At 34.9% G+C, this 23966-nt stretch overlaps 2 protein-coding genes across 3 annotated transcripts; both read right to left on the bottom strand.

Moving 5' to 3' along the window:
• Nucleotides 1-477: 477 nt before the first annotated feature.
• Nucleotides 478-1116, bottom strand: LOC145627513 (uncharacterized). The gene has a single exon (XM_081679898.1). The coding sequence runs from the start codon at nucleotides 1114-1116 to the stop codon at nucleotides 478-480; it is 639 nt and encodes a 212-aa protein (XP_081536024.1).
• Nucleotides 1117-2529: 1413 nt separating this feature from the next.
• On the bottom strand, nucleotides 2530-19260 carry LOC145626399 (putative ion channel POLLUX-like 2). Of its 2 annotated transcripts, none has more exons than XM_081678827.1 (24): nucleotides 19016-19260; nucleotides 17065-17138; nucleotides 14687-14802; nucleotides 13373-13662; nucleotides 12740-12811; nucleotides 12516-12591; nucleotides 12273-12371; nucleotides 11992-12146; nucleotides 11797-11901; nucleotides 8685-8765; nucleotides 7255-7339; nucleotides 6983-7130; nucleotides 6241-6317; nucleotides 6049-6129; nucleotides 5560-5754; nucleotides 5344-5457; nucleotides 4620-4706; nucleotides 4398-4524; nucleotides 4252-4328; nucleotides 3994-4041; nucleotides 3847-3916; nucleotides 3666-3739; nucleotides 3162-3272; nucleotides 2530-3085 (listed from the first exon to the last, which is right to left on the bottom strand). In XM_081678827.1, exons 1-24 carry the CDS (start codon nucleotides 19153-19155, stop codon nucleotides 2966-2968), a joined length of 2622 nt encoding a protein of 873 aa, XP_081534953.1. In that variant the 5' UTR covers nucleotides 19156-19260; the 3' UTR covers nucleotides 2530-2965. The 2 variants fall into 2 exon arrangements, with proteins under 2 accessions (XP_081534953.1, XP_081534952.1); XM_081678826.1 differs by having other exon boundaries at nucleotides 2532-3085; nucleotides 8685-8771.
• Between the last annotated feature and the right edge of the window lie 4706 nt (nucleotides 19261-23966).

Here is a 23966-nt window from a genome sequence, read left to right as displayed (position 1 = left end):
CTGAACCTCCCCATTTTCGTCCACTATGCTCATGATCGAATTTTTCCTCTTCCTGCTTGACGCCCTTTGATAGAAAAACTTAGTATTTTTGTCTCCTTCTTCGAGCCACAATACTCTAGAGCGTTGTTTCCACAAGACCTCCTCACATTGCACTAACCCAGCTATTTCACGGATCAGAGCTCGCCTTCTTTCCAATTGGGCCGCCGAAAGCCCACCTCCATTCAACTTCTTCAGTTTTTTTCTCTTTTTCTCCAGCTCACGAAAAATGTCTCCAAATTTACTCTTGCTCCATTCCTTCAAGTCAGACGCACATGAAGAAAGTTGCGTCTCCAAAGACACGCCACCCCTCCAAGCATTCTCCACAACACCTTCACAACTCTCCTCAAGCTGCCACATCTGCTCGAAACGAAAGGGTTTGTCTTTTAAATTATTGTTCGGTTTTACAGCAACAACAAGCTTTATAGGAGCATGAGCAGACTACTCTCTATCAATGTGCACTAAGTGAGCCAGTGGGAACAGAGCCACCCACTCAATTGTAGCTAGCGCACGGTCAAGTCGACATTGGATATTTTCCACTCCCTCCATAACATTGTCATAAGTAAATATATAACCCGAATAGGGAATGTCTCTAAGAGCACACTGGTCCACTGCGTCTCTAAAATTTGTCATTTGCCATTCCGCACGATCATCCCCACCACTCTTTTCCGAACCAAACAGGATTTCATTAAAGTCACCGATACAAACCCATGGTAAATTAGACTGTGAAGCAAGATCATTAGATACCTCCGGCCAACCATAAAAACCAGTAATTCTCCAAGCAGTCTCACCCAAACCTCCCCGAACCTCCACATCAATATGATGAATGGACATGGTACGAAGCACTATATTCAGGCTCTTTCTCCATAGCAATGCAAGCCCCCCCGAGCGACCTCTAGAATCCACTGATAAACCTTCAAAATCACCAAGCCGATCTTGAACACTCTGAAACTCCTTAGAACTCAACTTCGTCTCCGATAAAAAAATCAAAGACGGGGCCTCTCTTCGGATTAAATCCCGAAGACCACTAACTGCAGAGGGATTGCCCAACCCCCTACAGTTTAAACTCAAAACACTCATTGGGCTTGGCGGGGTTGCTCAACTGCAACCTCCGCCTCACGCCATCCAGAATTACTCTCATTACTCATCAACTTCTTGCTCGACTTCTCTAGATATTCCAACTCACCAAATACCTCTCTACCTCTTTTTCCCAGCAGAACATCATTCACTGCCTCCATATGACAGTCAAATTGGTTTTTATCCCTTACCAATTTTCTAAGTTTTTTATTCTTGCCCTTGGAATTATTATGAACCGAAACACCAACTCCAAGGGAGAGAGGAGCAGACTCACAATTAAACTCCCCCTGCCCAACTGGCAGATCATTTGTGAAAATCTGTTCAACCAACACTACAGGGTCCACAGCAGCTTTTTCAAAATTCTCCTTAACAACCATGTCACCATCACTAACATCATTCCCAGCCAGATCCTTCAACATAGAATTACCGAGACTTGCCATTGCAGCCTCAGACTGACCATTGAGATTTAAAAGCTCACTGTCAGGATTAGGCACAATTTTAGGAGACTCCTCTGTATTCTTGGTCACAAAGAGTTGCTTACGGGCTTGCAAGACAGCCTGCACTTCTTCTACTTCCCTCAACCTGCCCTTTCTTGGAGAAGCTTTGAGCCAACGACCCCACCCCAACTTCTTCTTCTTACTCTCCTCAGACACTACACAGCAGTCCTTCTCCAAATGCCCTATGATACCACAGGCAAAACAGAAAAACGGGAGGCGTTCGTAAGCGAATTCAACACACACCTCATTACCCCCTTTATCCCGGATCCTCTGAATCCTACGCAAAGGCTTAGTCACATTAATCATTACCTTAATCCTTCTAAAGCGATCAAGGCCAAGGGTATCCTCTTCGACCTCCATGACTTCTCCCCAATTTGCTACCAATTCCTTAACATCCTCATCCGATCGACAGTTCAATGGTAAGTGTTTAATACGCACCCAAAACGGAGAGAAAACCAGAGGTATTTTTTTCCGGTTGTTCACTTCCATCTACCTCTCGCAACACCAGCAGTAAATTATCAAAGCACCAAGGACGACCGTTCAAGACTTTCTCCTTATCCCTCCAATGAAAAAATTGGAACGCATACAGATTTGGTCCCAATACTCGAATTACAACTTTATCCTGTAATGCCCAAGATTTAATCATAGTTGATTTGAACGCCTCAACATTGTAAGGCCTTTCAGTAACAAGTTTTTCGGTCAACAATAAATGGATTTTCTCAGACGAGTCAGATGAATCCACCCCCCCCCCCCCCCCTAAATCCACCACACCACCATCCTCATCGTCAAGGTTCAAATTAGCGTATCGGTCAGCTATCTCGTCCGCCATAATAGAGAACACAAGAAAGCAAGGAAAATCGAAAACGAAGAGCCGCTTCGAAACGACAGTCAAACCCTAACCCCTAGAGAGAAAAGCCCTTTCTTTCGAGGCAGTCAAACCCGGTTAGTTTTTGATACTTCGTAAATTAAATGACCTTTAATCTATGCGTTGATTAAGTTTGGCCTTTGACTAGAACCCGCGGACAATTATTAATACAAATTAAAAATAATGTCCATCACATAACAATGAAGGCAGCTCTTGTTTACAACATCTCTAGCCGGAGCCATGTACATTCTCCAAGAGCTTGGTCTTATCATTCATCAAAACCGCGATGGCAGGGTGGGAGAATTTGTCTTCAGCTTTGTAACGAGGACTTTACATAATGTACCTTAAGATTAACAACTACTCCAAGAGATTTGCACCAAAACAAGATCATGGTAATCTAGCAATTCCAAAAATTTCAGCTAGATTTGTAGCACCTGATGCTCATGAGTCATGGCTGTACAGCAGTACAAAGAACTGAATGGGCCAGTCGTTAAATAATAAGAGGGGAATCCTCAACTATAGGTTGTTCTCCTTCAAACTCGGAGATTACAATCAGTGAGTCAGTCATATCGAGGTTGAGAGGTTGTGTTTTGGGGTTTGGATTTATAACCTGCAGTAAAATGATTTATGATTAAGAATTCATTTAGCCAAGATTATCTAGTACTGTAATTCAGATGTTGAAATACCGTTTTATCGTTTTTCACGTAACCAATGGCCACTTCTCGCCTCAAACATGCCCTTTCAGACAGCTCATTGAAAGATGGAGTTTCTCCCTCTTTCATGTACAAGGCAATATCCTGCAAAGTTAACAAGAATGAAAGTTGGAGCCTGAGTCAGATAAATCAACTTGACTTAGGATATGGACTATTATAAAGGATACAGAGTACTAGATAACTATGGTAAGTCTAGGAGAATGAGCTAAAACAAAGGCAGTGGCCATCGCAAAGTGAAGTTCTACAACGACTAGTTCTAACCAAAACTTTCAAAAAGTAAGATTGTTTTCCTGAAGTTTAAATCCATTTATAACATGCATTCCTAAACATGATAGCAGCAATTAACACAAAATCCTCAAGTAACATGCATCCCTAGACTCAATGCCCGTATTAAACACAACAATACATTCGGTAAAGCAGTAATGTTGTGATTAACAGAAACATAGGAATAGCATTCTCAGGACTAGCTGCGTGTACCTTAACATATATTTCATCACCATCAGCATCCAAAATGTCTTTCCATACTCCATTGAGTTCACTATTCTCTGCAACTGAGCACAGAATAATTTCCTCTTTAATTAATATTGAAGGCTTGCAGTAAATGAATCAAACACACCAAATACAGCACAAAAGCATTTAATGAGAACAAGTAGTAAACCGTGAGCAGTAACGAGACTCATGAGTTCCTCAGCGGCAATATAAGTCAGTGATGGCTTTATTTTTGTTACCTGAAGATGCTTGAACAGATAAGTTTGTAACTACAGACTCATGTTAGATAACTACGTTCTGCTACGTGAAGACTTACTTGTTTTCCAAGTTTTGAGTCAACTATTTCAGCAACAAGATTTTGCGCCTGTAAGCATTACAGATAATTTTTCAAATATGAATATTAACTTCATTAGGCAAGCAAGTACAAGGGTGACTGCAAATTGAAGCCTTCGAAGTTGAAGGACTCGAAATCAGACCAGAGAAAGACTAGTAAGAAAGATTTTTTTAATGTCAAGACAACACATTATGATAAGATAAGATGAAAAGGGTCTTGAGAGAAACAAAGCTATCTCACCTTTACTCCAAGATTACTGCAAACATTTTCAGCCAAGAGAAGAGCAAATACAGAGTGCTTGTCAGCCCTGGATGGATCTGAAACAAAAACGATAAACACAAACACAAAGCAGACCTACTCAATCACTAGTGACATAAGATTCTCACCTCCGAGTATCAACTCTTTATCAGAGATCACAACAATTGAGAATGGGATCTCTTCATCTGTTTTTGTAGAAGTTTGGGTTCTTAATACTGCTTCCTTTAAGGTATCATAATCCATAGGGTTTCCAACCTGTAAAGAAAGTAGTGCAGTGCAAGTTGGTAAGAAAACAAACACATGTAGTATTTAATGCTAATTGACTATGCGATTGAGGCTCAAAGGGTTACCATATGGGATACTTGTATGTGTTCGAGTTTCCCTAGACCAACAAGTCTGCTTTTCCTCTCTTCTAATGGTACATCAGACAATATTTCCTGAATTTGAGAAGATAAATTGAGAAAATATCAGGTACAAAGCTCATTCTCATCATAACAAAATTCATACTTAGTTTCCACCATCAACTAAGTTCATGTTTATGGACCTGTAATCTACTATGCAGCTTATATGTGAGCAGATGAACAACTTCAAGCAAACTATGAGACTTTAACTAAGTAAATTTACATTTTTAAGCGACCATCACTGCTTGCATTGTTATGACTTTTTTCTCTTTCATACGCCAACACAAACACAAAACTGGAACCACAAAACCGAGTCATTTGGTGCATCTATATAACATTAAAAAATCTGATCAAAACAGAAGTCTAAAAATCACCATTCAAAACACATGAACTCCCTCTGTCTCTAGATAATTGTCAACCTTGCACATTTGTCAAAGAATGACATAAAGGGGACAAGACACAATAGTAAAATATATTTGGGCAAATGTGATACAGAAAGGACAGAATTTATTTTGGAATTAAAGATATTGGTTTCCACCTATCTATCTTTGGTAAAGGACAAGAAAATACAGCCACTTTCAGGAACATTTTTGAGTTTATTTTACCCACATTATGAGTACCATCACAGCAGAGGTATTCAATACGAATATCTGATTTGAGAATTTTAGCATACCAATGAACTTCCAGGTCCTAGATAATTGTCATATTCTTTAATCATTTCCGCAATATTTGGGCGCCAACCTATCAACAGTATGCTTTCTTTTGGCCCTACAGTGTAGTCTGATGCCTGTACAAAAGCATTAAAAATGCAGCAGTGAGTCTTCTTCTAGTTCCTTTTCCCCTTTTATAGTTATATGAAGTATATAATTATGTTTATATTACAACATACCTTAGATTGTCGTTTGAAAGGACGCTTTTGTGTATTTTCACGACGCACTTTCTCAATTGTTGACATATCTTTGACAGAGTCAACTTTAATTCCCAGGTACTCAAAGTTGTGAATCTCCTTATTCACTGCCTCTATAACACTTGAGCAGGAAATTTGCGGCTTTCTTGTCCCATAAAGAGGAGCAATGAATAAAACCTAAATCATACAAGTAGGAATGTCACAAACAATGAAAGTCGACAGCTAGAAGCAAAGTGACCATTTCCACTTAAATGATTTATGATAAAAACTGAGAACAGTGGCTCTTCCTCTATCTACAAGTAACACAAGAAGGGTTTCATTCTCATGTGTTTATTAGTATTCTGATTTTCATTTCATAGCCATTTATGTTTGATAGCACATAGAGCACTGATAAAGGGATAACTATAGATTTCTGTTAAGTCAATATATCACGGATCTAAAAAATAGCATAAAAGTCTTCAAATAACATACTTTGTCAGTTTCATTCAAGACCTCCTCATCATTTGGATGAAAGATTAGTTCCCCACTTCGGTAAAGACCACAAACAATCACCTGGAAGAGACAGTAGATAAAAAAATTAGCCATTAATCATCAATCACAAAACCTGTAGGCCAGTAACTAGCAAATAGTCATTAAACTTAAAGTTTCATCAGACATGTTTACCTCTTGTAGTCCACGTCTAACTTGCCAATACTTCATTCCAGCAAGGTCTGGGAAATCACAAAGATTAAATACATTTTCTGCAATGGGAGACAAATAAAAAAAGGTTAGTAACTAAAGTGAGAGAAGACTATAAACAACTGGGTATTGATTTAATATGATCACAGTATGAGAGTGAGCTAACTAGCTCAATGGCTAAGCCATCGATGACAGTAGCATTTAGATTTGTACGATACAAGAGTAAGATCTGGTTGCAGCAACCACTCCTTGCTAGGCAAATCAAAGCAAGGAAAATGGGTAAATAGCTAGTAGTGCACAGCATTGTTGGTTAGCTACTTACAAAGTGATCAAGGAAACATCTCTATGTACATGACATGGAAAGGGTTTATAAAACTTCACCTCACTAGGTCAATACAAAGAGGGTACTAGCTAAAAAAGTCTCTAACACCAAACAGAAAGCAAGATGCATTATAACTGTATACACACAAAATTTTAACTTAAAGCAACTAAAGCCACGCGATTTCCAATGAAGAATACACTATAGTATGCACTGTTAATTTGCAAGACAAGATGCTTGATAACAGTATACACACAAAATTTTAACTTAAAGCAGCTAAAGCCACTCGACTTCCAATGAAGAATACACTATAATATGCACTGTTAATCTACAAGACAACATCAAGATTACCGTTAATCCACAAGACAACATCAAAAAGTGTCACAACTTAATAAACATATACAATACTTTTGTAATTCAGCAAGTGTTGATAGATCTCAAGAAGCCCTTTCTGTCGGGAGCACTGAACAAATAATTTGGAAGACACATTTTCTACTGGTGCGACTTTGAGTCCTGATATTGATTTCAGCAACTCACATGTACTGGGATTAGAAACCTGCATTAGAAAGATTGAATATGAATAAAAGCTTAAAATCATGCTCTAAATTCAGACAATTCCACATAAACATACATGTAGTAATCAAAATTTAAAGACTTGGACTTAGTTTTATAAGATAGACCTCCACAATGGTAGGTACAGTTGAGATTTCTGCCAGTGGTTGTAATGCCAGCACAGACAGAAATGCATCTGTATCAACTTCATACCTGGTTAATGGAGAAAACTGTCAAACACAATTTTTAATTTTAATCTTGAGAAAGTCTTAAATCATAAGCTGTGAGACTATACTGTTATCATGGTATTGAGTTATCAACAGACGTTTGGCAAAATATAAATATAAATATAACAGATGAGTTATCCAGGCCATACATTGGATCATAGGCATTAAACTCACTTTTACATATCAAATAAATAAAAAGTAAAAACTACTTATATCAGATCACATGTAAGGTTTCACCATGCAGACACAGGAAGAAGATGAGTTCAGTAGTTGAAACTTTACAAGAAACAAAAAGCCATGTGATTATATTCGTGTAGCTTGGCCGTTAATGGAGATGATATAAATTTCCTTTTATGATCAGGTTTCCTCATCTATTTTATCTTACAGTCATTCATTCCACCTTTTTTCTGCAATTTATGAAGAGGTAGAGACTAATCCTATGAATGCCAAATTTGAGCGTAAGCTGCATACCATCATGATAGGAAATTAGGATAACTTCACTGCTAAAATAAAATTGAACCTTCCCAATAATATCCTCATGTAATAAATTTCCTTTTTGGCGAGTAATGTTATGATATCATGAGATAAATGCTACCTTTTATTTGTTATTGGGATACTTAACCTATCTCTTTGTTAATGGTATAGGAAATATAAAGGTAGATCCCTTACTGAGATACAGAGAAATCCATGGACTTCTACTTAATTTTCCTTTGATATCACATCTTCATCTAATCTAATCTTTAGCTTCCAACCTTCCTTTCTCTTGTTCAGTGTGATTTCTTCTTTCGGCACAATATATAACCTAACTGGAAAAACAAGGATGTCTCACCAATGATCAATCGTCCAGGAAGTTTATATTAATTGTAGAAATTTGAAATTTGAAAATGTTATCAGTGGTTAGGGCATTCACATCTCTAATGCCTTTTACTTCCATATGAGCTTAGGGAAAGAATTGAAGTATCTAAAAGACTTTTCAAGAGTTCTCCTCCCTCAGTGTTCCATGGTAGGGTGGTTTAAATGTTAAAAGTTACAACAACAAGGGAAATCAACACAAATGTAAGACAATAGGTTACCTTGCTGAAGTATATTAACACTATAGCTATTATTTTAGATGTGTCCTGCACAGAGCTTATAGCCACTTTATAAACCTCAAATGGAATTTCCGGCCACCGGTAAAGTATTGAATACTTGAAGGAATAACACAAGCACACTCGCATCACCTCAAGGACAGTTTTAGTTTCAAATTTTGCACTGTTAGCAAACTAGGAAAGTTTGCATGATGCTTGCAAGTCTTGGAAAAGTATTACATGATGAATAAAGAGATGCCTTACCTATCTCCTTTTGTAGGCAAAATAATTACAGCACGGGCCTTATTTGCTGCAGCTCTTTCAAAAGATTTCGTCAAGTTGAGGCTGCAGCTGTATCAATACAAGAGCCAAGATAAATTCCCAAAGATATTCACCCAATTACGTATTCTTTAAACCATAGTGCAGATATTGACCAGCTATGAAAGAAATTATATTGATTAGCAGCTGAGGTGTGATTTAAGCAAAAGTATTTCTACAGCTGATAGAGAGAGCTCTTAACCTAGAAAGAAAACACAGGACAACATTCTGATCAAATGCTTGATGCTCCTTTACTTTTTTTAAGTCAATCAGTCTCATTTCCATCTTTGTTCAATCAATTTTTAACTGCAAAAGGCCAGAAATATGGATATCCAACTCATAGTTGTAGCTTTGGAACAAAACTAAAAGGCATGGATACCTATTTGACCACTGAATGTAAGTCATCAAGACCATTACCCTTCCTTGCTTATTGGCTCTTTCCTTTTCAGAAAGACAAACTGCTTGCAGTTGAATCCTTCAAACTAGAGCTAGATATAAATGTTGTGTTCAAAACTATGCCCAGCAAGTTCAGTTTAGAACAGACATTTTTTATGTGTCAAGGTGTTATGTTTGGCTTCAAACCATTCTTGTCAGCTTTCAAGTTGAAACTAATTGGTTCCACTTAAAATAGCACAAATTAATCGACTTCGCTATGGAAGCACACTAGGTGTGACTTCAAGGCGTTCAAGCACAAACATATACATCCAGGATTGGCTTGGGTATTTTGAAAAATATAGGCAATATTCATGTGTTTGATTTTAAACGAAACATAAGAGTCACCATAATAATAATTAGGCTAGAGTACAACACTAAACAGAAAGCCAGAGTCCTATACTGGTAGTTGAAGTAGATGAAGAGAAAAAAGGAAATAAACTGAAAATAGTAAAGATTAGAGAATAAGAGGCAATATTCATGTGTTTGATTTTAAACAAAACATAAGAGTCACCGCAATAAATATTAGGCTTGGGTACTTGACAGCACTAAACAGAAAGCCAGAGTCCTATATAGAGTTGCCAATTCTGGTAAACGGGTTGGGTTTGGGTCGGTTAAGAGTGGATCGGGTTAACTCGGGTCGGGTCAATTCGGATTAATTTCATAACCTATGCGGGTCGGGTTTGGGCTGGGTCGTGCTTGAGCCGGGTCATACTTCTTAACGGGTTTAGGTCGGGTTTAAGTCGGGTTACATTCGAGTCGGGTGAACAATAGGTCGGGTTTAATACGGTTTAAAACGGGTTAAGGTAATTCTCGGGTTCGAGTCGGGTTCGGTTCAAGTCAATAAGTTGCGGGTTAGAATCAGGTCGGATCATTCACGAGTTTGAGTCAGGTTCGGTTCAAGTCAATAATTTGCGGATTATAATCAGGTCGGGTCATTCTCGGGTTCAAGTCGGGTTCGGTTTAAGTCAATAATTTGCGGGTTATAATCAGGTTGGGTCATTTTCAAGTCGGGTCATTCTCGGATTCAAGTCCGGTTATGTACAAGTCAATAATTTGCAGGTTACAATCAGGTCGGGTGATTTCCAAGGGAGGTCATATTCGGGTTCAACTAACTATAAACAGAGAATTATCATTTTTATCAAGCTAATTATTTCCTTTGACTATAATATATATGACAATATACTAGGGAACTATAGTCTATAATTTAAGAAGACAATTATCTCTTTTGACCATACAACAAATATATACTATATTTAACTCTTAAATTTGAGGATGATGCTCCTTTCATTTGCTTGCCTGGACCGACTTGGTCTTCCTAGACAAAATGCTTTGATCAACAATAATAAGGTGGTCTAAATTGCATTGAAGGTGATTTGAAATCGGGTCAGGATCAATTTGGGTTGAATTTAGTTTGGGTCAATAACAAGTCGTGTTGATTTCGAGTCGAGTTAGTAACAGATCTGGTTGAATTTTTCAGTCGGGTTAGTAACAGGTGTGATAAAATTCGGGTTGGGTCAATAACAAGTCGGGTTGAATTTGGGTCAGGTCAATAACAAGTCGGGTTGATTTCGAGTTGGGTTTGTAACAGGTTGGGTTAAATTCGGGTCAGGTTAGGAACGGGTCGGGTTAAATTCAGGTCAGGTTAGTAACAAGTCGGGTTAAAACGGGTTTGGGTCAATTTCGGTTCAAGTCAGGTTCGGTTTTCAGGTCAATAATTTACGGGTTACATTCGGGTCAGGTCATCTCTAGGTCAATTCATGTTCGGGTTCAGGTCTCACATACTCGGGTCAACTCGGGTCTAGGGTTGGTTTCAGGTCGGGTCGAATCGGGTTTGGGTCACCCTTTTTTCGAGTTTAGATAGGTCGGTTAATAATCGGGTTTGAGTCGGTATTTCGGGTCGAGTCAACTTTTGACAGCTCTAGTCCTATATTAGTGGTTGAAGTAGATGAAGATACAAAAAAAATATATATAAAAAAATAAAATAAAATAAAGGAAATAAACTGAAAATAGTAAAGATTAGAGAACCAGAGTCCAGAGGCATAATTGAGTTAATTGACTTAATTCAATGAAATCTCTAATACAACCCTAAATTAAAAAATAAATAAATAAATAAATAAAAAAAAAAAAATTAGCAGTATGAATATTCTTTTAAATAGCACTGCCAGATTGCTGATCACTCTCCTTCCCTAAAATCAATTCTGTCATGATTTACTAAATACCGCACATAATCTCATACCTAGGAAGGGACAGAATTACTGACACACAAGGTGAATTTCCCAACTTTACCCATGTTCACGCACCTAGCATAGTCTCTCTGAGGTCTGAATTAACCCCCCCTCCCCCACCAAAAAAAAAATAATAAAAAAAAAATCCTTAAAAGAAAAGGGAAAACAGCCTGCCATAGACAGTATCCACACTGAGATGAAAGGTTGTGACAAACAGCCTGCCATATACCCACACTGAGATAAAAGGGTGTGATAGTAGGGTGCTTTTTTAAAATCTGAGGCTTTTTTGTTTCATTCTATAAAAGAGGGGAGATAAACCTGAGGACTGAATTTCATAAGATTAAAATACGAGTTCACTTCTACAATACAAACTGTGGCTAGTATATTCAGAATTATACCTTTTTGTAAGAATATCAATATGGCTAAGATCTTTAGCTATATTTTCAGCAATCCTTTCCATATGCTTCCTTGGAAGATCAGAAAGAAGGAGAATTCTCTGCCTCCTGAAAATAAAATTGCAAACAAAAAGTTGCCATCTGGAAGAATTAATGTACATTGACGATTCACACAAGTAAACCAAAAAACTTCTGTACCTATCATGAGCAGTGCCTAGGCGGATGGAAAACTCATGATACTTATTTATCTGCTTAAGTATGAAGTTCAGATGACTATTCACTCCACAAATGATTATATGATCAGTCTCCAAAACTTGCATTTGTGCACCCTCCCTGATCCTTTGCATGTTATTCTGGTGACACGGTAGATGTATGATGCGATAGTGTTATTGGTCAGAAACTTAAAAATGTAATAGATTTAATAGTCAATAGCATAAAATAAAATTATCACTATGAGGAATTGTGCTGCCTAAACTTACTCTGAGCTGCTCTGTCATCGTGCTCAACAAACGGGAGTAGAATAATATGCCCCAAATAGCAAGTATAAAGCCAACAACTCGTTCAAAACGTGTTCTCAACTGCAGTTTTTCATGAAAAAATTACATTAGATGCATCAATTGCAATAATTATCAAATGCTCATTGATCTAGATAAGACAAGCAGGATCACATGAATATCAGAAGAAACAGAGCCAGAAAGTTCACAAGGGCATCATTTTCACACTCTTAAATGGGTTGATGATGAACAAAGACAAGACCAGGCCTCCCAGAAGCAATCCTCCAAAGACTGTGTTTGACCCCTATATTCAAACAAGGAAAAACTCAGCTCAGTAGAACAGCAGATATGTCCTTTACTATTCAAACAGCTGACAGACAGCCAGTGTAGCACACCTACATTCACAACCTAATCCAAGGTATCATAAGTAAAAAAAGGATATCACAGCATACCTGAACCTAAAGAAGAGGAAACCACCAATGACAACGAACGAGAAGCACGCCACAATTAGTACCAATAAAAACCTGCATTTCGTCCACACCAGCAGTCTGAGCCATGGCAAAATATATAAAAGGATACTTACACAAAATCAACCAATATAACTAAAGAACAGAAACTGGTAAGCCATTTACTTCCTCTGTTCGGAACGAAAGAGTCATGTAAGAGTTCCAAAAGAAGATCAAGGTCGCATTGATATTATGCACATCTGTTAATGGCTTACCACTTTCAATACATTGTTTTTATTCTCCTTGAGGCACATGCCATAGAATTCCTTGAGTAGAGTAGAAATCACCATGACCAGAACTAAGATCACAATTCAACCATTTTCATACAAACCTAGTTAAGACACTCGTGTACTATGATACAAGAAGCATAAAGATCAGAACAAAACGGTTAACAAAAAAATGTTAGAAGACAATGTAAACGAACAGGAGGAAAAAAAAAAATTTACAAGCCTTTATAAATATCAATGAAAGATTATTGGTATTTTGATTCAATTCAAAGCAAGAGAGAAGCTTTTGTGAACAGAAAATAGCAGAAAAACACATTTTAAAAGATTCAATTAGTTGGCTGCTTTCACTTACGTTGCTACATTTCTTTCTACTTGCATGTTGAATAGATATATCATTCGTGCAAAGCTCCACTGGAGATCCCCAATTGAAGGTAAAGAGACGTCCAAGTTGAGAGGTGTAGGCTTGTTTTGTGAACTAGACAGGGAAGCAAACAGTAGATTTGTAGACCCAAAAGCTTGCATTGAAAAGCCATGCAAGCACTTGAGCGATTTCAGCAACATGCTGGCCAAATTCAAATGACTCCATCTAAGGAAGACAAAGGATGATATTGATAAGGAGTGAATAATCATAGCCAGGTGACCCTGCACATAATTAGAATAACAAACACTATCAAACTAAATAAAACAAAACCTACATATAAAGTTTTTGTAAAAAGAAGAATTATGAACTCATAAAAACATGCAGAAGAAATGCAGGGGACTAGAAGTTGCAAATGCCTCTAGTTTTTTTACCTTGTGAAAATCTATCAATAAATTGTTTTTTAAAAAAATCCAAGCAAGGAAAACAAACAGAACAATTCTATGACTCAAAAAGTATCTAATTTGCGTTGACAATATTAACCTTTTTGAACAATTTGCTAATAATGTATCTCTTCTCTTCTGGTCAAAACATATTAAGAAGATTCTTTAAGGCAACTAATATATTCGAGAGATACATCATAATATCCCCAAGTTTTTACAGCTTTCAGAGAACCCAGATGTCCTCCAGTATAACCTTCCTCATAATCAAGTTAACTATGCCAAGTCAAAGTCGTAGATTATTATAGTATCATTATACTGCTCTTAAAAACATAATTTATCAACCAAAAAAAATGCATAATGCCAAGCAAAGCCCTGGACAACAAGTATAGAAATTGGGAACAACTAAGCCCTTAAACCAACACAAGGTGGAGCCTTGACCTCACACGACATAAAATTATATGCAATGCGATACCAGGTTCCAATTTTAAGGTGGGCCTATCCCCAGCCCCCGCTGAAGATCCTCTCCACCACCATCCCCTCTTGGGACTGCTTCATTCATAGCCGAGAGGGCTTGCTAATAAATGTGAAACTTAAGCCAAATTAGGTCTAATCCAAGGATATTACCAGAATTCCTTTATTACAAATACCCATTAGGTACGCAGAAAGTCATTTCAATCACCAACAAAACATATCTCACTATAAAGAAAAGGCAATAAATTACCAAATTGGGTAAAAGAAGTCAGTAAATCACACAAATTTAGACATATATTCAAATGAGCTTCTAATCTTGAAAAAAGAATAACGTTCATTCAGATGTCTGCATCTTTTGACATGAAATTCCCAGGGCAAATTCAATAATTCTTACCTTCAGACCACCTTTGAGTTCTAATCTCGAGCATGTACCTTCCTCTTCGTCCATGAAATCTGAACAAGAAACTAATTCCTCGGTATCTTTTCTCGTAGCATTTGTAATCCACTTCCCTAAAAAATTGATCATAATAATATATAAGGTCTCCTTACCAAATAATAGGCAACCATGAAAGTCTGAAACTCATAATTTTAAGATAGCTAGCAGTATAATGAAAAAAAAAATTGGTGCAAGGTGGCAGCATTCAGACATGTATCAAATATGGATCATTGATTTCTCACAGACCATATCAGTTCCCTAGTTCTGCAGGTTATCACCTAAAACTTACAATAAGTTATGTCTGCACCTCATTGCTTACTTTACCAGCAGGAGCTTTGTCACTCTACACTAGCATTTCCAAAACTTAAACAATAATGTTGCAGAGGAAAGACAACTCAACTCTACAAAGATATCTACAAGCAGTCATTCTTTGTCTTTGTATCACAAGAACCTTAGGAAGTAAACATCAGAGACACTTCATTGCTGCCACAAGAAGTCAACAACAGCAAAACTTATTACTCCCTGTACCTATTATTTTGTTCTAAGCTCCTGAACTCTTAGATTAAAATTCACATCAACGGCATGTCATGATTTTATATATATATATATATATATATATATATATATATATATATATACATACCCAATTTGGGTTTTATGAACTGTATTGATTTCCTTTGCTAAAGTTTTCTCAAACCTTAATGTTTTTTTACTCACACGTTTTTACCTCTTCTTAAGTCTTTCATGAATTTTATTTTGGTTCTCCTTTAAAACCTTTTAATTTTCCTTGGATGCTCTTTCTTTTTCTCACCATTACTCGCCTTGTTTTTCCAACTCTTTCAACTGATTATCTTGTTATATCTCTTTCTCTATATCGTATGTTCCTTGTAACAATTCATATTAGTCGACCCCAAATCATTTTGAGACTAAAACTTTGTTGTTGTTGTCGTTGTACAAATGTACCTTATTAGTAAAATTTATTATTAGTTGATATTGTGAAAATACATATTGAAAAATACAACCAATTCATTAAATTTGAGTGTTTGACCACAATGTAAAATGGGATAGAACAAAAAGATAGGAGGGAGATAAAATAAATAAATAAATAAATAAAAGGAGCAAAAGTAATTAATGAATCAATCTGATTTGAGTATCTGGTGTATAAACTTATTTCTTTTTTCCTTTGTTGGTATTACTCTTGAATTCTTGATTTTGCCTAATCAAACACATTCAAAATTATTAATACTTTAAATGGAAATTTGTATATAAATTAAAATAGATGTTGAAAGATTCTTGCCACTTTTTGGTGTCATGTGCAGAGGCAATCTTGAATTTGACTTATGTGGTATACAACATGATTAGCACAATCCTATTTTCCCAGTAAGGACTCTTACGGTGTGGTTGGATTGAAGGAAATGGAGGGAAAGAAAGGGAATGGAAATGGAGGGATGAAGTAACTTCATTTGGATAACAAATGAGGAAGGAAAGGAATTGGAGGGGAGAGAAATGGAGGGATTAAATTGCAAGAAATTTATCCCTCCAACAAGGGAGAGATTTGAAAAGAAAAATCACCTTTCTTCCTTCCCCTCCCTTTCCCTCCCCTCCTCTTCTCCTCCCTCCCCTTCTTTTCCTTCCCCTTTATTTATCCAAACACAATGTTAGTCTTCTACTCATGTTTACTTACCCAAATAATTCAAATATCCTATAATTCTACAACAGTAATTAAGAATGTAAACAAAAAATCTATTAACTATTACTAAAACAGAAGATGCTAACGTCACCACTGTCATAAAAAATTTCCCGCCTAAATGCAATGATGATGTCATCTTTATTTCCTTTTTTTTTTTTAATTATGTAGAGCTATCCTATTTAACATTTTTGAAATTTAAATATTAGAAGCTTCTACTTTACAACTAAAACCTATGAATTTATCGTAGGAAATTGAAACAATTTTAAATAACACACTAAAAAAATGACCTCACATTGAACTATGAATTAGATGATGTCAAACAGATATTATATCATAATTTTAATGAAAATAAAATATTTTAAATTACAAAATGTGCGTAATTCTTATTTATATTCATGTATAATAGCGATTTATTATTAAAATGTACAAATTAAAAATAGGTTTTATATAAACCTTGCATCACACAGGTTCTAACTTCTAACCTAATAAACTAATAAATAAGGATTTTCACTGACAACAAGTAAAGTTGCTAGCCATATCAATATCATGGAATGCTACGGATTATGGAATATTAAATTGGATGCTATAAATCAGATGTTATATAAAAGAAATCTAGTAATTAAATCAACTTACAATTACAACTCACCTCTTTGATTCATTTTGTTATTTGACATTAAAGATGAATCTTCCAACCAAATATCCGGAATACAAAGCGTACACCTGCACAGTATCATTAAATTTAGTTTTTGAAACCACAACCTCACGCAAGAATTCAAGGACATAAGAGACAGGGTATAGCAAATTTTAAAGTACCAACTTGAACTTCCTGTATGAGGTTCTTGATATTTTTCATATCCACAAAGCTTTATTTTTGCCTGTTTAGCCTTTTATAAAAGACAGCGGGAGGCCGGGAGCAATACTACATGTATCATCTAAACCCAAATGCACTCAAACAGATATGAGAGGTCTTTTGTCATTGCAATTGTGCTATACTAATATTTACTCCAGCATGCAAGATCAATATCATAATTACAGGATACACTACTTAAATGCCTCAATAATATTACATCCAAAAGTTAATAAAAAGAAAAACGATGAAAGTGAAATCATAATGCTTTTGGAAGAGAGTATAGACATGACCTTTTTTAGAAAGGGTACTTGCTTAAAGGATTCCCTCTTCTGTCATAGAGGGGTGTTGCTATAATGCTATCAACACCAAGAAGACAACCACATTCACCAATTCTTGTTCCAGGATTATACTACCTTTGTTTCTGAATGGTCTTTACACTTTCTGTTTTGGTCTCTTTCTAAAAGTTTTTTAACATATTTACTTTATTCATTTTTTTGGCAATCCCCTTATATTACCTTACCCTAAAATATTTACACATTTCCACTCACTCTCTTACTTTATCCTCTTTTTTCTTACACTCGCCCACTTTTTTACACTCTCTACTCAAACCACCTTTTTTAACACTCGCCTAGTTTCTTAATATTTGTCAAAGGAATCAAACAACAGAGTGCCTCCCTCCCCTTTTCGTCAGTTTCACATTCATCAAAACTTCAAGGCAAGGTTTTTGCAACTTTATAATCACATTTTTTTTGTAGTAGAAGAGATGAAGTAGATGAGCTTGGTCCTTTGGCAATGACAAAGGTACGTGAAATCCTTCTGCTTCTTAAATTTAGAACATGAATTTAATCATTAAGGAAATAAATAGATAGATAGATAATAACTATTCACTCATTACTCATTCATTCCGCTGGAACATTGCAGTTTCAAATTTTCAATCGCCTCCCTTAAGAGACATGCTTTCAAGCCCTTCGTGAAATCAATCTCCCTATCGCTGAATGTGTGATTGGCACGCGTATACATTTCATCATTCTTTCTGCTCACATATATAAATGAAGAATTCCAAGTCCTTTTAAGTTCCAAAACCTTTCCTCCTTTTCTAATCACAGACTACTTTACTTAATTCCTACTAACTAGCTCTTCTTGATTATTCTATAAATTCAACTATCGTAATTTTCTCACTCTAAACTACATATCCAATCCATAATAAGCTTTCTCATCTTCAATTAAAGAAAATAATAATAAATCCAGTCACCGTGAATTAGCCTTCAATAATCAAAACTCAATAGCAAAACTCTACAACCACAACTACAAAAAGACTAAAGAAGCTTCATCAATACCAACATTACTTCAAATCTACAATCTCAAAGCACAAAAACAATCCAAAATTCAAATACTCCAAAATGTTCCAATAAAACTACAATCTCAAACTACATTAACACTCTAAACATCAAATACTCCAAAAAAATTCCAACAAAAGTACAATCTCAATAAATAATCCAAAACCAAATTTTCCAATAAAAATACAATCTCAAAGCATATATAACAATCCAAAAACCATATACTCCAAAATCTTCCAATAAAAATAATCTCAAATCACATAAATAATCCAAAAAACATATACTCCAAAACATTTCCAATAAAACAGCAATCTCAAACCGCATTAATCAAAATGTACACACTTCAAATTCACAAAACAATACAAAACACAACAAATTCAACATTAATAACTAAAGAAAAAGAGATTAACCTAAAAGAGGCGCGCGACATTCGCCGGCGAAACGCACCGGAGCTCCACCGAGAATTAACGGTAATCCGAGGAGAAGAAAACCGATTCTTCGCCGGAAAAATAGCCGGAACCGGAAGAAACGACGTCGTAAGATGCCTCATTGTTGAAATCACTAAGAAAATGGAGTAGGAAGAGATAAGGTGAAGTGTAGAAAATTCAACCAAGGCAATTAAACTGTGTCAATGTTTGATATTTTTAGGAAAAGTGAAAAAAGAAATATTTGGAGTTTGATCACAAAAAAAGGGCTAATATGTTGAGATTCCATTCATGTCAACGTCTTTTATAAAAAAGAAGAGAAGAAGATCATACATAAGATACATTAAATAAAGTTGTACAAGTCCAAAAAAAAAGTACTAAAAGTCAGGAAAATTTTTAATATTGGTGTGGTCCATGAAACATTTTTTTTTTGTAAGTGTGCAATTATAGACTTATAGTGTAAAGTTTGTACGACTAGCCTAGTTGAGTTGTTTTTGGTTATGGTCTCGTGGGCATGGAGGCGTGGACCCATGTGTTTGTGGTACAAGAGTTGGGGAGTAGGACCGTAATCGCGAAAGGCATATGCATTTAACATATGTTACATGAATATGTGATGTGTCAAGGATGTAGCGCTGTTTCTATTTTTGGAAGTTTTGCTCTATTTGTTACCTAGTGTGTTATAGTAGGGGTGTTAAAATTTTGAGTTAAATATTGGAAATCAAAATGAACTAATTTAGTCCGGTGTGAAAATCTTTAAAAATCGATCTTGAATAAGATTGGTGTCTAATGTTAAAAACCTTTTGCATAAAAGATATCTTACCAGGTAATAATTTCTCTCGTTTATTCAACATATTTTAATTTAATTCTTTGTAGTCATTATATTTTTTGTATAAGCTTGTCAATATAATTTGTGATCTTATAAAGCTTGAGCGAGCACACAGTGTAAGTTTAATCAAAACTCATTCAATTTGTAATTTTGTTAGCATTTTGTCTACAAATAGTTGGAATGGGAGTTTATATGTTGTTGCAAGCCAAAGCTCAATCGATACACTTAGCGATGAATCTCAATAAACCTTATAAACAATGAAATCTGATCAAAGACTCCATATGTGTGGCGTGCGTTGATGATGTCAATCTAACAACAAGCTTACCATACCCAAAAGCTGTTTATGGTATTATAGATAAATAATTTTTTCTTTATATACAATGGTTGTGTCTTTACACAACATAAATGATGATTTATCTCATAATTTTACGGCAATTATGGATTTGATGTGGAATTTAGTATGTGTAACTTGATTGCATACATTTACTTTGGTTTGAAAATTAAGCACTTAATAAATTTACACAGCAACATGATTGCATAGTATATATGCATATACATATGTGGATTTCTGAAACAAACAGACCTATCAATGAACAAATCTATTGATTAAAGTTCAAAACAATATGGGGTATATCTAAGCGAGGATTTACTCGAGCCTTGGTTTGCCCCATGCTCACTAGTCACTATGTGCTATTTCAGTTGATAATAGGTAATATATATGAATATGTGAGTTGGTTTTATAACTTTATGAAAATCGCCCACTTATGGAGTTATGATTAGCAATTCTCCGAGGGGGGTCAATTCCTTAAACTAATTATTTTATCAATTTAATTTATAAAGCTTATTAGCTTAATTTACTTTTTTACATCACTACATGAGAATCACATGTTCCTACTATGCAATTTTTTATGCATCATACGTTCATACTTTGTACTTGTTCATACAAGTGATATGGAGTTTGATGCATCATACCATTCATACATTTACACTAGTGCACGGTGCACTATGAATTAAAGCAGCACACACTTCCTTCTTCACTATATGCAACTATACAAGCATAATTTAGTTTGTGATCGAGAATGTTGGCCTGGTAAGAGTAAAAGTACAATAGTGTATCAGTGTATGTATGAGTAAAGCAATGGTTTATCATAATAAATATACAAGTTAAAATTTATAAGGCGAGTTAAGAACGAAATTATAGGTAATAATCTTTGAGGAGTACGTAAAAGGAACAATCTATATTAATTTAGTTTAAGGTAAGGAGAATGTTCTACTAGATCAAAATCTCCTACGGGTCAACTTAGCCTGAGTGATTGGAATGTATAATTTTTTTAAAGACGGAGGAGAATGGGGAGGGAATCTATACTCCAAAGTGTTTCTAGTGGAGTTTGATCCCAAATGACAAACCTTACGACTAGGCAAGCTTTGTTTGGTGGACGGAACAATCTAACCCTCAATAAAATCTAAAGGAAAAATCTATTCATGTTAAAGATATTTTTCAAATTATAATGCTCCATACATATTTTCATTCATTAAGATATTTAAATTTACGGAGCATTATGCAATGCAACCCCACAAATGCAGCAATTCCAAAATTGTGGTAATGCAATAATACTCCGTATAGTGAACCTTGTCTTTGGCTAAGAGCGGGTTAGTGTTGCAACAGTACCATCAATCCACCAAAGCAATATGAATGAAGATAACAAATAGTGGAAATGTGACTTGGAAAAATCTTAACAATCCCACCACCTACTACTATAATTATTGTTCTTTTAAGTTTGAACACAAATATTAAGTGTTGGCATATTTATTAAAGTAATTTAGGCTCTTCTAGATTATATGCAACTTTAATTTGATTGCTAGAAAAAAAAATACGTATAATTAGTAGAGAGATCTACATCGCATGAAAGATATGATGAGCAACACGATAAAAATAATCTTATAAAAAGTGGGTTGAAACTTAAAACTCACGAAATCACAAATAGTTAATCCTGAATTTAATTAATGAGTTAGCTAGGTAAGTGAATTTTAGATTATTAGTAATTGTATTTCTTTTTTCATGAAAATCAAAGAAATAATTGGAAAGTATTACTATCTACTACTCATAAAAATGAAAAGTTGCATGTAAAAAGGACTATATGGAGATTTATTATTATGATTGAGATTAGTTTTTACTTGTTAATACTCATGTAATTGCATTAGGTTTAACACTTTGTTCAATTTACCCAATGTTTAATGAAGTAAAGTTACATGAAGTATAAATTAATTAGGTTCTCTTACTTAAAACTAATATTTCTTACATTGCAATTGATTTTTTTTACCAACTAATTTATCACTAATTAAGATAGATTTTATTGATCCGTAAACATAATTTGTTATGTGAATTTCTATGTATTCCGTACTACTTATAAAAATGTAAAAGTTATTTTTAGTGAAAACCAATAGTATGTTGCACATATAAACTTTTTTTTTCCCCACATATAATCAAATAAGTAATAATTTATATATATATATATATATATATATATATATATATATATATATATATATATATATATATATATATATATATATATATATATATATGATACATCTTTGTGTATAAATATACGGTATATTTGTGTGTATTTTTTATATACTACGTAATGGAAAGTGCCTTAAACCGTTGTTCTTATTTCGATATGGATAATTGGGATGGTGATATCCATCCAGCAAATTACAACGTGGAAAAACATAAAAAAAAAACCAACACGTAAAACCTCACCTTGCGAGGGTGTAGCATGTAACGTGTTTTACAAAGCCATTGAATTATAAATTAATAATAATAATTGATATTAATTACTAAATATTGCAACATAAGGAAAAACATATAACTTGTGGATTAATTAATTCGTTAATTAGAATAGAAATGATGTAGATGATCTAGAACAACTATCCACAGCTAAGCCTAGATTTGATCAACATAACCTGTCAACATTACATTACTGTTGCAGCGTGTCGAAGACAGAATTAAGCTGTTGTTACTAGGTTTTTGCTTTCTTGATTGGTGAGCACAAAACCTTAATCTTAAGCTATCAGCTAGTGACCTTATTTTTAATTCTTATTTGTGCTTATGTATGTCGTGTTGCTTTTAAGCGTTATATTTAGGGTCTGTTCTGATTTACTGAACTGAACTAACTTGACTGAGCTGAATTAAATTGTACAAAATTGAAATTAAGGTGAAGAGAACATGCTCATCTTAGCCATTTGTGTACTTTGTAGTCTGTAGAGTAAATTAATTTTATTTTGACAAAACCGTCTTATATTTATCCATGGATCGGAATATGTATGTTCTTTTCGTTGAGTTTTCAAACATACAATTTTACACAACACATAGATTTTTAAGGACTCACATAATTATCTACCCTCAACTCACCTTGATTATTTGCTAAAATATAATTAAATTACTAAATACATCATTCATATTTGTAAAACTTGTATAGTTGTATAACAGTATGATGGTAAATATTCTTTACGAGTTAAATTTCTACTGAGTTTAATACGTGTAGGTCCTCTAGGATATATAAAAAATTAACCATTGCATAAATGAAGGGATATTTTCAAAACTTCCACGATTAACTGAAAATTATACTATGTATATGAAGAGGTTTTGATTAGTTATCTCTAATTTAAAACAGAACGAAGCCAAGTGGTATATGCGTGTAGCCTTCCTTTTGAATAACAAATTATGGCAAAAATTTGGACCATTTAGGAGTAAACCTTCAACCAGAGTCACAAGGGACCAAAAACTGGCAAATTAATGCAAGATACATACATCATACAAAAGCCAAAACAATGTTGTAGTTCCAAAAGGAAAAAAACAGAAAAAGGGAAAAAGCTCAAAATTATGCCTAGATTTTCAACAATAACTCCAATTAGGCTCAATCGAGATAAAGACAGCCACATTTTTATGCAAAAAGTGCTAACGAGGATGGGTACGGTTACAAATAATTTGAATTTTTAGTTGTGCAGTTGTACCTAGAGAACACGAACAGACTTCATACGTATGGAATTAATCAAGTTGAACGAATATGTATCGTGAATTCGTGACACTAGCTTAGGGCTTGGGGA

The sequence above is a fragment of the Chenopodium album genome, chromosome 4, assembly GCF_948465745.1.
Source record: "Chenopodium album chromosome 4, dcCheAlbu1.1, whole genome shotgun sequence".
In the NCBI taxonomy this organism is placed as follows: Eukaryota; Viridiplantae; Streptophyta; class Magnoliopsida; order Caryophyllales; family Amaranthaceae; genus Chenopodium; species Chenopodium album.
Note: the sequence above shows the minus strand (reverse complement) of the source record. Positions and strands in the feature narration are given on the sequence as shown.

Excerpts from the sequence above, each read along its gene's own strand:
- LOC145627513 (XM_081679898.1), bottom strand. The coding sequence starts at position 1,116 with ATGAGTGTTTTGAGTTTAAACTGTAGGGGGTTGGGCAATCCCTCTGCA.
- LOC145626399 (XM_081678826.1), bottom strand. The coding sequence starts at position 19,155 with ATGAGGCATCTTACGACGTCGTTTCTTCCGGTTCCGGCTATTTTTCCG. Across the intron at positions 11,902-11,991 it reads CTAGGCACTGCTCATGATAG|GAGGCAGAGAATTCTCCTTC; the intron begins GTACAGAAGTTT and ends TTTTATTTTCAG. Across the intron at positions 3,273-3,665 it reads GTGATGAAATATATGTTAAG|GATATTGCCTTGTACATGAA; the intron begins GTACACGCAGCT and ends TTAACTTTGCAG.